At 40.9% G+C, this 16,266-nt stretch overlaps 1 protein-coding gene across 1 annotated transcript; it reads right to left on the bottom strand.

Annotated features, from left to right (window-relative positions):
* Nucleotides 1-1,829: 1,829 nt before the first annotated feature.
* SLC6A14 (solute carrier family 6 member 14) lies at nt 1,830-15,462 on the bottom strand (the record flags this gene model as incomplete). The annotated part of the gene is made up of 14 exons (XM_084294035.1): nt 1,830-1,979; nt 2,568-2,735; nt 3,502-3,611; nt 3,835-3,934; nt 5,134-5,252; nt 5,352-5,477; nt 5,562-5,790; nt 6,857-6,997; nt 8,657-8,789; nt 9,446-9,581; nt 11,024-11,185; nt 12,736-12,867; nt 14,558-14,726; nt 15,412-15,462. The coding sequence occupies 14 exons, from the start codon at nt 15,460-15,462 to the stop codon at nt 1,830-1,832; spliced, it is 1,926 nt and encodes a 641-aa protein (XP_084150161.1).
* Nucleotides 15,463-16,266: the final 804 nt, after the last annotated feature.

The raw sequence follows: 16,266 nt of genomic DNA, 5'->3' as shown, positions 1-16,266 counted from the left end.
TTGTGGCTCTGATGGTTATTGGGGAACAAACACCACAACTTTGCAGCACAGCCTCCCTGCCGCTCCCAACCTCTCCATGCATCAGAGCCAACAACAGCACTGTTTTCTCCTGATTCATGGCTAGACACTGACCCCAAAGCAGTTGGAATGCGGGAATATTTCACTACCTCCTGTCACAGACTCTAATCCCATAGTCCTTTTTATAAACCCTCACACAATTACTACCTTTTCTGAGTCAGCTCCAGAACATTCCATTCTAACTTCCCTAAGAAAATGATTCTTGAGGTTGAACCTTTCAATCTGGATCTCCCAAAAGCTTAGGATCATGGAACAGTTGGTGGTACTTCCCACCCGACAAAGTGCTCTCCACAGCTCCATGTAAAAGGCTGAAATCTCATTTTCCGGGTCAAAAAAAAAACTCCAAACAAACTAACAAAACACATTAAAAACAGAAAATTGCATTTTATTTGCAATACAGTGTTGATTTGTCACAAAAATATCAATATAAAACATACAGCAAGGTATGCAGCTTGGGCATCAAGCCATTATCCACACTCCTTCAATGTCCAGAAACAGTGACAAAGCCCTGAGAGGAAGGGACAGCTAGAAACCCTGTTGCATTGTTCCCAAGGAACATTATCACAGTGAGAGAGACATTCCTCAGCACACAAAATGTATGCATTCATTCCATAGATCTTTTCTTCCCTTTATTGGGAGTTCACTTCTATTTGGGAGCACAGACTTACACTTCTACCTAGGAACTGGGGGGTTACGTTAAGAGAACCTAACTTTTCAGTAATCTCGTGATTTCAGCAAATTTTGGACTACTGGTATTACAAGGCAATTCTGACCTTCACTTAGGGTAAAGTTCTGCTTCTCTTGGCTCTACTGGAAGACTAATAACACTGTCCGAACATTTTAAATGCTCTCTGGTCTCCTTTGCAAGGAAAAATCACAGCCTGAATGAAACATGCAGAGAACAATAAAAAAAGCCTTTATGAGTGTAGAGAGAGCAGACACAGCAGAAATCAAAAGTTACTATTTCAGTCTGCAGAGCCTAATTACGGATTATTGGAAACAAAGAATTTTTGAGTTATAGACAGATGAATGCTGGGAATGAAGCATGACAACACACAAAAAAAATGACTATTTGTAGATCTCAGGGGAAATAATGACGAAGAAGCCTGCTTTTCACCATGTCATAGCCTTACTTCCAGTGATGAAAGTTTTTTGCCACTCAGCATTAAGATGCATAGATGAAATGAACACATGCTGTAGAAAATATCAAATTCTGAGCAGCCTCACAGCATTGAGCAAGGCTTAGAGAAAAATTACTCATTTTCCCTAAGCTACAGAGCCAAGCAGCAGCACACCCCTGCAGCTCACCTCCAACTGTGGAGCACTGTGGAGGGCAAAACACAGCAGAAGGTAGCAACTACACACTGTCTGTAGCACACAGGTGCATGCAAGCACAGCACCTCATCTTAAATTTCACATGGCTGGGGAGCACCAGAATGTTTTTTTCTTCTCCTCCACACCAGTATGCACAGTCCAGCTGGATACTGGTTGGATGCAGTTAAGCATGTCCAGTCCATCAGCCTGGGGAGGCTGCAGAGCATTTTTCTGCCCTCTCAACCAAGCTGTCTGGGGAGGTGTGTTCCTCCTCAAACATACTTCTCTAAAAATAAATAGTATGGCTTGCTTTCATCTGAGGGTTGAACTTTGAAGGGCAGAGGGTTAATTTTGTTGTTGTTATTTTGCATTGTCACTTTCTAATTGTTAAAGAAAAAACACATCTATGTTAAAAATTTGTCATCCAAATGGCCATCTCATTCACGAAAGTATGTGAAAGCAGACACAGTAGGAATCTCATGTTCCTTTTCCTTTTGGGGATTTACAACATGACTGTATCTTTCACCTCGGTGACATTCCAGATAGGGACCCCAGTTTGCAGTAGGCCTGCAGCAGCTCACAATACGCTGGAAAACAAAAAACAAGACACTTAATGTCCTACCTTAGTCTGTACTATTCTTAAAATTCAATAAAGCTGTAATTCTAAATATGCCCTGCAACTCAACAAATAGCAGACAAATTATCTTTTTTTTTTTAATAAAAAAAAAAAAAGCATTCCAAATGTCTTTGTGTTCAGTGGGTTCAGCCACAGATATCATATAAGCAAGGAAAGATGTGAAAATGGGACTCCCTGGAAAAGCTTGGTATCATTTCAGTGAGGAATAGGAACTAAAACTCCAGGAAAAAAAAAAAAATATATATATATATATATATATATATATATTTAAGGTTTAAAGGTAGATGGAATAACACCAGAAGCCATGAAAAACACTGTTGAATGCGTGGGCACACTCCCAGAGAATTAAATTTTATCTTCACATCAGATCACAGTAGCATACATTTGCCTCCAATTAAACTACCAAAGATGAGCTTTAATCTAAAAATGCAGTTGATGACACCTTGAGGAACATGCTCCTGAAAAGAGGGCACAGACATTCCTTAAAATTCCAAGGAAAGTGAGATTTGATACTCTGACGGATTTTTTGTGCCCTTACCTGACAAATGTTTCCTTCAGCTTTACATATTTTTACAACAGCAACGATGGGAATCCAGATGACACAGAAGATAATCATACACCAGCCAACAGCAGTTCCCCAGGCTGGATATAAAACTGAGCCATAAGTGGGAGTTGAAAACGTGACCAAAGACCAAACCAAAATTGCCTATTAAAATGAGAGAGAGAGAGAAGAAGAGTTTCACATAATTAACTTGCACTGTATTTCCAAGCTAGTTAAAAAAAGGACTATCTACAACTACTGCACAGTTCTCTTTTACTTTTTGGACATGTGATTTGTTCATGCAGCCCAACACTTCAATTACATCTACATTTAAACAGAATGAGATTTCTGAGTTCTGTTGCAATGTTTTGCTGGAGAATATATGTGTCTGCAAATCTCTTGGATTTGTGATATTAATAAATTCTGTAAGACAAACATAATCCAACCATCTACAACTACAATTAGAAATGCAGCAGTAATGAAAAACTGAGATGGCATGCGACAGCACAGACAAAAATCTTAGACAGGGGAACAGCTGGACGTCCAAAGAGTAAATCCATGCCAGGGATCTGTCCAGAACACGAAATTTCTCTCAAACTGGAGAGTCTAGGTTTTCAATTCATCATTGCAGACTGAGAGAATATGAAGTCAGCTGCTAGGACAGACAATCTTGTTGCTCGGTATTACTCCTTGAAATGTGGATTCATCTCACTAGCTACTGATCTAAGGTCTAGTTTCTCCTGGAAAGGACACAGAGAGGAGTGATATGTATAGGAAATCACAGGTAGCATATAGATTGGTATACTGACTCCATCATACCTTATCTCTACATATGGTGCCCAGACATTCATCTCATATCTGCATGGAAACTCATTCTATATCAAATTAATAAATTCTGTCACACTAACGTAATTCAGTCATCTGCACTCACCACTAACAGCACAGGAGTAAGGAAAAACCAGCACATTCTCCACCACATCCAAAAGAAACAACTCTTCTTTCCAATCATCATCTCAATGTCTTCGATAAATCTGTTTCCTCCTGTTGAAAAACAATTAAACGGTGTATTGTAAAGCTGGTATGTATCTTGCAAGTGTGTTTACTTAAAAATAATAGAAGAAAGGTCTCCAGTTCTGTGATAACAAGATGAAAGACTTTAACCGTTAAGAAGTTATAAATCTTTTATTGCAGAATAAACATTTAATATAGATTGTGCCTGTGATTGTATAATCCAATCATGTCTTTTCAATGCAAAAATATTTACCATAAATGTAGATGATGCCTATTATCTCCAGGACAGCAGCAATAAGTATTCCCCATCCAGCACAGAAATGATCTATTAAGTTAACCCAGTAAATTCCTGCCTGTAGAACAAACAAGAAAGAGACAAAAATTTACCTGGTACCCATAATTTCTTTATGCAAATAAAATAAGTTGTGCCATTCAAATCTTTTTAACTAGTTACCAGTCCAAGTTTTTTAAATTCCTGATTCTTTGGGTTAAGTACACATCCGTGAACATTATTTTATTTAAATTTCTCTATGTAAAATTGAAAAGCACATCTGATGAAATACCATAGATCTGCATATTAACAAGATATGCATACATGTAAAGAATATATAAACAGCTGATAACAAGATTCAAATTTGGAACTTGACAGTATCAAAGCATCAGCTTCACAGGAATACAAGAAAGAATATAGGATTAAATGTTAGCAAATATTGCTTCACCAGCTTGAATATTGAGCAACAGGAATAGCTATGCCAGTTAATAACTCTGATAGGTTTATATTTTCCTACACACACAAGTGTCCCAGATTGGTTAAACACAGCTTTAAACACCTGAATACAGTAGTAGGATCACAAAGCAGGGAACAAGCTTTATAACACTTCACACTCCTTCATATTAAGTCCTTTGCAAATTTCTGTCTCATTTTATAACCTGTTTTTTGCTTGACTACACAACTGCTTATTCACCACAACCATCTTCATTACATTCTCAGACTAATTGCATGCATGAATCTGTATTTCTAATGTAAACATTGCAATGAACCTTTCCATCCTTAAGAGCAACTGCCTCAAGAAAAAGTAGAGTGTACAGAAAATTCCATATTTTTCAGAAGTAATCGTGAGCTAGTTGTTTTTTATGACTTGAGCAGGCTATTACTCAAATGCTGTCCTGTCTGTTAGTCGGTTATAAACACAAAGATCCCATCCACATCCCACAGTGCTGCAGATATACTGTATATATATGCTTGAGATTACACAGATAATCTCCTAAACTGAAGAGCGAAAAGTCAGGTTGATGCCTCACAGGCTATCTATAGGCCTTCTATTTAAAAGCATATCTCAGTTTAGTAACCACAGAAAGCCTTAGGTTCTTCAAAGGTTCCCCATGAGAATTTCCGCTTTGCATGTCCAGCACATTATCAAAATTCATGATTCTCTCAGATCCATAAAAATAGGGGCATTCAAGGAAGCCCTTGTCACACTGTGAAGGGATGATTTGACTTATCACTTGCAGCATAACTAAAGCCATTGCCAAAGAAAGTTTAATGCCTCACCTGAGTAACACAGATAAGACCAAGAAAGAAGAGCAATATGCACACACCCAGGGTTATAGGGATTCTCAACTTTTTCATCATTTGGGGGTATATATCTTGTATGGTGGTTGTAAGTGTTTCTGCAAGGGAAGGATAAGTGTGGGTTTTGAACAGAAGCAGCACAATTACAAAATGACTTTTCATTTGAAAAGCAATGGGTTATTTAGAGCTTCACTCACCTATGGTGGCAAATTGAGAGTCAAGGCCCAAGAGCAAAAGCATGAAGAAAAATAAAAAGGACCAAAGAGGAGAAACTGGTAACTTGGAGAGAGCCTCTGGGTAGGCTACAAATGCCAGATCAAAACCTGCAAAGAAGTGGAATGAAGGATGTTATTGTTATGCCTTGGTCGAAGTAGGTCCCTGTACTGACAGTGTAATGATCAACTTACCTGAATCTACAACCTCTGAGACAGGTCTCTCCAACACAAATGCCATATGTCCCAAGACGGAGAAAATTGCAAACCCAGCAAACACACTGGTGAGGCAGTTTGTTACACAAACAAAAATAGCATCTGAGTAGCAGTTGTTGTGGAACTTATTGTACGAAGACAAAGCAACAAGCCCACCCCATGCCACAGACAGGGAGTAGAATATCTGAGTGGCTGCATCTTTCCAAACCTACCAGAAACAAGAACATGAGAGTTACTGTACTACTTATAAAACATATCACAAATATTCAAGTCTTCCCTCCATGGAAGCTCCAGCATTTTTCTACACTTAGTCAAAGTATCTAATTTTATTTCATATGAATTTCAGAGTAGGTGGGATATAACCTGCTGGTGACCCTGCAGTCTCCAGCAAAAATAATATCGTCTGTGATCTCAGGAAGGTCACATCCCAAATATGTTGCCAAATATATAAGCCTGATTGGATTAACCGTGAAGAAGAGATTCAATTCATTCACATATGTAGGTTGTTGAGATAGGAGCCTTGTCACAGTGCCAATGAATAAGGAAAACCAGGACAGGGTATCAGAAATGAGAGTTTCCATGTTCTCACCCACTTGTGTTCCTCACACCACGACCCAGACAAACCACTTCTGTGAGAAACCAAGCCTCTGCTGCAGCCCTGCAGCTAGTGCCAAATGCTTTCAAAAAATGCCACAAATTAAGTGCACTGAATATTTGTTTTTCTTCAAACAGATCTAATGCTGTCCTAAACTAGAACAGAAAAAAATCCAGGCTCCCTTTGCATGAAGTGCCTTTCCCTGTCCATCTAATTTTTTGAGCTAATTTGCTGTGCAAGGCACAGCACGAACTTCCAGCTCAGGTGGTCCTTCATTTTTCTGATAAAGGCCCTTGAAATCTTTAGCAACATGGGCTAACAGGTAAGCAGTGCTCACTCCCACGGAAAGAACTTTCTCAGCAGGCTTTGCTAGGATGAAACCCATGCCTCCAGAGAACTACTTGGAGGCAATATGGTAGAAATTGCTACTCTCTGGTGTGGTAGGGAGGGAGCAAAGAGTAGCTACTTTTTAGATCAAGTATAGCTGGAACGGGAATTTGAACCTCTTATAGAGCTGGAAAAATCAGAACCCTGCTGTGGATAAGGAACCAGGGCAGGAAGTGAAGAATCATTTGGCTGGATTAAAAAAATAAAATAAATAAACAAATTGCTCCATAAATGACAAGCCCATATAACCACAGAAGTTTGTCATGCCTCCAGACCTCACACTATGTCTCACCTCTGCCTCCATCAGCTTGGTGATGTTGGACTGTTTCCCAATGTAGTATTCAATGCCATCCAGAGCACCCTCCAGGGTGGCACCTCGTACCAGTAAGATGAGCAGGATGACATAGGGGAAGAGTGCAGTAAAGTAGACAACCTACAGAAAGAAGGGTGGGGAGGCACATTAGCAGTGAGGGGATACACAGCCCTCTGTGCATGAGGAATAATGAGCGTTTAGGCTAAGAGCTACTGGTACAAACAAAGAACAGATCATTAGGGAAGTGAGGCCGAAGGTGAACACACATGTCAAACACTAATCATCTGGCTTAGCCAGTTCTGGAACTTCATTCCAGCAGAAAGCCCAAGCCACATATCCACTTCTCAGATACCACTTGATCAGTTTCAGAAAGGTTTTCTGACATGATTTACTGCAGTAGCAAGGCCTGAACTCAACTACCCCAGCTGCCTCTTGCTAGGCAGTGTTTCTAGCAAATGAGAGCTTGGAAACAGTCTAAATTAGGTTATCAGGATGGAATTATCTCCTGTTGAGACTGAAAAAGAAAACCATGCTGGAAGCTTTTCTTTTTACTGGAAACAAAGATTTTAAGCTCTCCCAGACACCGATCTTTTTTGTTGTTTGTCTATTCAACTTCTAGCGTGATGGGATCCAGGCCAGCAGCAGGGCCCAGCAGTGCTATTAAGATGCAGGTTATGTTCAACAATACTATTGTTTCTCTAATCTTGGTTTCAGCATTACACAGCCAGATAATTGACACAATATTTCTGATTACATAAAGCCATAGCACTACACCATCATACGATGGGTCGTCATTTTTGAAGTCCTCCTTCACATATATTTGCCCACAATGGCAAATTCTCTCCACACTTTATCTTTTCCCAATTCCTTCCCAACTAGATCGTTCTGATTCTTAACTTATTTCTCAAAGAGCCTTACCTTAATACAACAACAGAACTGACAGTTAGAAGAGCCATTTGCTGAGAACCCAAGGAATGTGAGTGTAAGAAGAGCATTGTGCCAGAAAAAAAAAAACAAGACTGGGTAAACACAGGTATTCCAGAGGTAATCCAGTACCAAGAGCGAGGGTAGAAAGCTTGGAATAGAAAAGGAGAACAGAGGGAGATATTAGAATGAACAACATCAAACAGGTAGTGAGGAATCACAGCAGGCAGGTAAAAAAATGAAATTCAGCCTTCCTGAAATCTGGAGAACTCACTCACCTACTCCCAGGAAAACCCAGGCAGCCAGGGGAGCTCAGCAGAACTAGAGTTTGAAAACCAACATTTGTGGGGACCTGACCCCTAAAGTCTGCTTGAAATCTTGAATATAAACAAGATTTCACAACCAAGTAGGAAACTGTACCTGCATATCTGTTTGCAGGACTTGACCTGTATTGTCCAAACATCTTAGCTAGTCTGTAGGTGCAAATTATTGGGTGTTACCAGGGCAGGCGGGTGTGTGCAGTCACATGCACATATCCATCACAACAGGCCAAGCAACTGCCAGAACTCAGCCTGGATCGTTTGCGTGACAGCACAAACTCTGAATACATGGCCCTGGTGGAGCCAGGAGAGCACTGCTTTAAGTAACTGCTGTGCAATCAGCACCTTACTCATATTTTATGTAACAGTTATGAAGCCAAGGAGCAGCAACAACTCCTAATTCAGAGACCAACAGAGGGTAGTGGGTTAGGATTGCATCCTGCCTTGTGCTAGCCTCCCTCGTGTCCAACTGATACTAGAAGTGCTGCTGGGCAGGATCAGGCAAGAAGTCTGCTGTCTGCTTTCCCTAAATTACCTTTCCAGAAGATTTTATTCCTTTAAACAATGCAGCTGCAACAATCATCCAAGACAGGAGGAGGCAGAGGGCCAGGTACCACACGATGTTACCAGTCTCGTCCAGCCCACTTGAGCGCTGAAGAGCCACTTTACTGAAAGCACAAAATACTGCAATGAGAACAGAGTGACAGCAGAACACACTCCCCTTTGGCCCCTTCCTAAAGGAAAATGTGCTGCTTTCTGCATATATTACAAGACCCTGCAGACATTTTCATGAGTGTGCAGCTGTAACTGCATGGAGTTGAAAAATAAAATATTCAACTGCATGTTTTTCACTTTTAATTTCCGCCAGCCCTCAGTTCTCCATATGTCTTCCATCATGACTACCACAGCCTTTCAAGTTAACTGTAAAATTCTATTGGCAGAAGAAGAGCCTCTGAGAAGAATCAGTTCCCAGACAAATAAAAATCATGTGGCTAAAGAAATGGAGATTTCACATTAGGCCCAGGTTGTTCAGAAGGTGAATATATTTTACATAATAATTCCTTAAGAACGATATATATATATACACACACACACACACACACACATATATATATATATATATATATATATATATATATATATATATATCAGGACTCAAGAGAAGTGGAATTCTTTAGCTGGATTATTTTTCTGTTTGCTACAGGTTGACTCTTTTGCTTCCATATATGTAATTTTAAGTGCCCAGCCTCACCAATGAAAATTTAAGTTCTGTCTGCACAGATTTACATGCCCACACTCCTTGACTAGTTTATGTCTTACTTACTTCCAGTACTGCTCACTGGGAAATTGCACTGGTTTATAGTTTATGGTGTCATTGATACACGTGAGATTGTTGCTTGTGATGAATGAGTAGTTTGCATGAATGATTTCTCCATTTAAGGTTGCATTGCAGTCACTTACTAAAAGGAAAAGTGAAAAAGGGACTATTAACAGGCAGTGATAAAAAAAAAAATAAATGCCAGCCTACTATACTAAGTATGCTTTCTCAAGTTATAGCTTCAGTTTTTCTACTAAAGTAACAACATTTAGAAATAAATTTGAACTACTACTTGCAGCTGTGACTTCATTACTCTGAATGTAAATCTAAACACCAGAAACCTGGTGTGCTCAGCTACCCCTTTCACTTTTTGTAGAGTACTTGCAAAAGGCAGAACTGAGGATAGTTAAGATCTGAGCCTTAGTTATACTACAGAAACCTTTGTCCCAAACCAAGCTTACATGCTGTTTAACCTCTAGCAGCTTGACGTTATTATAGTAGATGACTTCTAAAGAACTTTAAACATTTTCACTACTGTCATTGCTTTTTGTTATAATTATTTTTGTTTTGTTGTTTGTCAGTCTGTTTTTGGGGGGGAGGGGGTGCTAGAACATAGAACAAACATGATCTGCTCTCAGTATTGAAGAGCAGCACTGTATCAGCACTTATTGTGAAAGTCTGATTGAAGAATACTTGAGAACAACACCTTCAGTTGTGTTTTGTATTGCTCCAGCACTTTGAAATTTCAGATTAAAACATGTTTGTTCTACTCATAAGCAGGAATCTTTTTTTTTGTTGTTGTTAAATAAAACATCTTAACTTCATTTTATGAAACCTATGAATCTTATGAGATGTTAGTAAATATGCAGTTAAGAGAGTTACAATTAGATTAGCATTTTAAACAATATAATCCATCAAGATCCTGTCCTTGTTATTTTAATAGTCTCAGAGGTTACATGGCAATACATTTCCAACTGGGCTAATGATTAATAATTATCTCACCAGCTTCACCTTTTGCCTTAAACTGGTCTGACACGGAAATTGGTAAGGTAAATGTTTGGCACTACATGGACTGCCAAATATCAAAAACAATAGCATGGAGATATGCTCTAAACATAGAATAAATTGCAAAACCAATGCCTTGTTAGTATTTTGGATTACCATAGCCACAGGAGAGGCATGAAAGTACCCCCCAAAAAAAAGAATAAAAAAGTATAAGAAAGAGTAAGAATAAGAAAAGTAAGAATACTTTTGTTTCACATAAGGGAGGTATTTACTTTGCCATGAAGCCCAATGAAATGGGAAAGCAGTATTTCTTCTAGTATGTACAATCCCCAGAAACATTAGTGCTTAAAAGAGGAAAAAAAAAGGCAACTAGAAAGTCCACCCCAGCTCTCTGTAGATTTCCTAAGTACCCAAAGCTGGTAAAAGGGAAGCAGACAAGCTTCAGGCTTGTGTGTTTAGAGACAAAATCCAGGAACAACTGTTTCAAGCCATCTTGCTCCTGTAATTTCTCCCAGAAAACAGCATGAAGTACAATTTTGCAAAAGAGTAATATTAAGATATATTTGTTAAGTTGAGTACTTAGGCGTGTTTTGCTGCAGAACTCATCTGCCCATGAAAAGCAATCTGACCATGGTAGCACTTTTTGAAATGAGGCAAATAAGTAGTAGAGTGCATAAGCAATGATAACGTTGTAGTAGATCGCCACAAACGTTGAGATGATGACCATCGTGACGCCCACTCCTAAGAAAGAGAAAAAACATTTGTCTTAATTACTCTAAACTTGGGTTGAAAAATTGAACAGCCTTCAGCTGGATTTTAAAAAGTTACTTGGGAAAAAATTACTTTTAATAATTGCAACCCATGAAGAGGTAAAACCATAAAATGAGAGGTATGACCAACTCAGAGGTGGTTTTCAAACAGAGTTTGAATAAGACAAACAGAATAACTGGAACAGTTGTTAAGTCCAAGTCTAAAGGAGAAATTCAATATTTTTGTTCTCTCCTAGTTCAGTGGGAAGCTTTGATTGCTTAGTGCTTAGTAAAATAAACGATACAAAAACTAGGACTGATCAAGATATTTTATAGATCCTTGTGTAATTATTAATTTTGCCAGTGAATGAGAAACAACACAGCTATCTCTGCCAATAATACTGTTATCCTCCTTTGTTAAAATTAACATTGTCCTGAAAGTTTGGGAAAATCTGCTAAACAGGTCTTAATTGTTTTAGAGTGTATATTTAAATTTATATCTTCACAGATACGTAAAGCATTAGCTATGTCTATAGACCTTTTCTTTGAAGATAAGTCACTATTCTTCTCAAAAATGATTGTTTGTGCTGCAGAATGGAGACTGGCAAAAGGAATAAGTATTTAGCCAACCAGCTAGATTGTAATACCTTTTGTTTCTGTAGAGAAGGTGGCAGGTAAATTTCTTATTTTATCAGAAAAAAACTTCCTTGTTCCTACATTAATTTCCCTGACAGATAAAGAGGACAAACAAGACCAATTACATAGTCCTTTACACCCATCATTTCAAGTCCAGGATGAATATAATTGAGTAAAGCATGCAGTCAGTTGCTTCCAAACGCATGCCTTCATATCAAATTCGAACTCTCACAGAGATATGCAAACTACTACTACAGAATATCATTTCTCTTATCACAAGAGGCACCTCACCTTATAAATCTGAGGTCTAACCCATTTTATCATAACAACAGATGAATCCCAATGCAGTGACGTGGATGAATGCACAAACAGTGGTGCATAAAACAATCAACCTTGTTTTCCTGTACCAGTTCCAGTAGCCAAACACAGAATTAGCAAATCAGCTTGAAATTGCCTTGTGAGGTATTTAGGATATATACGTAAAGGAACAGCAGTAAAGTTAAGTTCCGAAAAATGATTTGCAATCTCTTACATACAGGGCTAAGTATTTTACTGGGGTTTTCCCTCACACAGCAAGCTCTGTAACTTTCCTCTCTCTGGACAGCTGCAGATAGCCTGACAGGCTGCATGACACCAAGGCAATCACATATAAATCCTCTCATAATTAACAACTTCATGGAAAATCATTAACCCACATTTATTTATTAATTCACTAGTAAGAAAGATATATATCTGAGAATGTAACACTAACCTTGTAATGGTAGGAATATTCTCCACACACACACACACACAAAAAAAAAAAAAAAAAGACTTCTTATAGTTAATAGATGTGGATTAATGATTAGTCCATGGAATTGTTTATTAATAAAATGAGAAATAACTATAAGAAATTTTAACAATACCAACCTTGAAACAATGGTAATATTCTCCAGACAGAAATTGGCCCTAGACTGGCAAACTGCCCCAGGGAACATTCCATGAAAAATAAAGGCAAGCCAGCTAATGCCAACATCAGTGTATATGGGATTAGAAAAGCACCTGAAGGAAGAACAGAAAAAACACACACACGTAAAACAATGAATATTTCAGTAGTCATCACAGTTGTAGTACATTTTATACTCCCACTTTTCCCTACTCCCTGCCTCAAATAACCCACCGATTTTGTCTGTTTTGTTTTTTGAAGAATATAGATTTATGAACTCTTCTGTAAGACTAAATAGTACCTATGATGAAGGGACACATTACCAGAAGAACAAATGATTTGCATAGTATTATTTCTCTTATAGAATTAAAAGCAGTTTACAGGAGCTATTGAAGACCCTGTTCTCATAGAAACAGGAGCACTGCTCAGCTGTAGGCTCCATTGGCTTTGTCTGCTTTCTATTTCATCTTCTGGCTTTTAACTTAAAGAGGAACAGAACCATCTCTTCATGTACTTAACTGTGAGTTGCAGCTGCACTGTTAGAGTAGCTACTGGATGTCAAAGCATGAAAATTATTTTATACGGTTGGCTAACTCCTATGTCAAACAGGATCTCAGCATGGCTTTTGTGTGAGTCCATGTTAAAGTGCACATTAACCTGATATCAATGAGAACCCTGTTCTGTGAAAGGGATTGGCACTGCTTTTGTGTATGTGCAAAAGATAGGGAAAGTGAGAGTTCAGCTTTCCTAAACATGACCTGATATCCACACATGTAAGTGAACTGAAGTTCATCCTCTTTGCTATCAAACATAAAAGCAATCAAGGGCCCAGTACTACAAGGAACTGCAAATACCTGCTGTAACTTAAGGATGTAAATGCCCCTTCTGAATTAGCTGGGGCAAAGAAGGATACAAGAAATAGCACAGATATGCTCCAAATGCTAAGCTTTCTGCTGCAGCAGATACAAAGGCACCCAGTCTATGGAATAATGTAATGGCTTGTTTTGTTTTCACAATTTTCTTCAACAACTGTAACTAACAACTGGGCCAATAACTCAAACCAACAAAGTTTCTGTACCAAGAATCCCATCTTGTGTTTCACATGCAGCTGAAAGCACTGTGCTGCATTCAGAAACTAGAATTGACTTAAAATGACTGTTAGGCAGAGTAAATAAATATATACAGGTAAGTCTTCTACAGTTACTTTTCTACACTCTCTTTAATTAAGGGCGATTGCCTGGCAGGTAGACAAAGCCCTGGGATCATAGGTGGGGAATCCAGAGCCTCCATTTGGCTTTGCCACTAGTTTATCATGTTAGCAGGTAAAGGTTCTCTCTGCCTCATATTTCTCAAGTATCTGATGGGGATAGTTATCAAGCTCGGATTAATTACTCCAGCTTAGTTTGCGTGCTGGACACAACAAAGGTTGAGAGAGAATTCAATTGCTCTCCACAGACATATCAGAAGGTTAACACTGAGGAGGGAGAATGGCTATTTAGGTTAACAGAGGATATTGACACATTGACGGAAAGGTGCAAGCCTCTTACAAGTAAATCATCAGAGCTCTGGAATACTCAGATGGAAGTTTGCAAGTAAAACTAAGTATTTCCCTCCTCAGGTGGTACCCAAAGAACACGGAGATGCTTCTTCCTCCTCTTGCTTTTCCTATCAGTGGGCATTATGCCATTTCCCAAGGAGATGCTCACATCCAGCTTTGACAAAACACACCCAGCCTCAGGGCTTGCCTTCATCGCTCTCAGAGATAGCAAGGAGTGCCCACCCAAAATGGCCATTCAATACAGTTACCTCCACCATTCTGGTAGGTGAGATAGGGAAAACGCCAGACGTTGCCCAGGCCCACAGCGTAGCCCACCATGGAGAGCAGGTAGTCAGCTTTGCTCGACCAGTTGCCACGTTCCAAGTTCTCATCGCTGTCACTGGCATGGGCATCTTTTTCACTTGACAAACTGAAGTCCTTGGAAGAGAAGAAGAAGGATGACTCAGGATCACTCACCCCTCATGTGAGCAGGGCTGTCATATCCTCACTTATCTGTCTGCCACAGCACCTGGGCATCACTGAGCAGGGCAGCTACATAGGGAAGGCAGAGCCAGGCAGGTTGCTAGTCCAACTGGTCCCTGGCCAGACAGCATTAGAGAGTGTTGTCCCAGAGAGCCCAAAGAATCTTCAGGGACAGTCTCTCCCTACTCCTACCTCAGCCCCTGTGGGGGCACCACCTCCAGGGGACACCCCCCCTACTGTGCCCCAGTACATGCTGAGGTGCACCCCTACCTGTCCAGGTGTTGACCCCAGCTCATCCCCCTTTGCTTACATGTCTGAGTCCCCTTATATTCTTGTACCTGCCTGAAGATGCTTTAATGTCTGTCAAGATGCAACCATACCTCACCTGTCCAGCACTTCCATAGCTGCCCAGGTACACATACCCTTCCAGCCCAAGTGCCCCACACCCACATGGGATACTTTCATACCCTGCCTGCTTAGGTTCACCCATACCCGTCCTCCCACACCTGCCCAGGCACCCTCATAGCCCACCTGCCCAGGTGCTCTCATACCTGCCCAGATGTTTCTGTATCTCACCTGCCCTTCTGCTTTCATACCTGCTCGAATTCCCCCACCTGCCCCGTGCCTCCCCCATCCCCACCTTCTTCTTCTTCCCGCAAGAGAGGAAGCCCGGCAGGTTGAGCATCCCCATCGCTGCCGCTGCCGTTGACCGCTCCGCTCTGCCCGCGCCGCCTGGCTCCCGGCCCTTTATCGGAGCCGCCTCCCGCCCGCCGCCCGCCCCCCTGCCGGGAACCGCGGCCTCGGGGCTGCCCCGCGGTCCGGGCGGGGCCACCGGCGAAGCAGCGCCTCCCGCTCCTGGGGCGCTGCTCAAGGCATCCCCTCGCCACCCGCCACAGTCCGTGCCCACTTCCCCTCCGCACACCAACCGCGCGCCCACATCCTCGGGAACACCCACCTGCCTAAGCCTGCCCCAGTCTCCTGCCCACTTCCCCTTCTAACTACCCCCTGCCCTTCCCAGCCTTGCCCCAGACCCACTTCCCTCATCGCACACCTTCTTCCTTCTCTGCCCGTATCTTGCTTCCACCTACAGAGCTGCCAACTCCCCCCGACACACACATGCCTAAGTGCTGCACACCTGCCAGAACAAGCGACCCCATGCTCATCCCCTGCCTCTCACTGCAGGGCTGCTGCCCAGCCACCTCACCTATGTTCATGCCATACCAGCAGACCCCTGCTCAAGAGTTACCCCTCTTTCATATCCATTTCCCACACATCTCTGCCTCCTATGGCTTCTCTCTCTTCTCCGTCCTGGAGTCTAAGCAAAAGAAACACATGAAAGCAAAGGGCACAAGGGGGTTAAGCAAGATGGAGATTTCAGTTTCTAAACACACCTTCCATGCACAGGACAGGCACAGAAAGGGCAGGTCATAAAAGCAAAGCCAGCCTCCAGAGGAGGAATTTAACAAGCATGACAACTTTAATGACAACTTTTCTG

This window comes from Netta rufina (genome assembly GCF_964035555.1).
Source record: "Netta rufina genome assembly, chromosome: 12".
Classification (NCBI taxonomy): Eukaryota; Metazoa; Chordata; class Aves; order Anseriformes; family Anatidae; genus Netta; species Netta rufina.
Note: the sequence above shows the minus strand (reverse complement) of the source record. Positions and strands in the feature narration are given on the sequence as shown.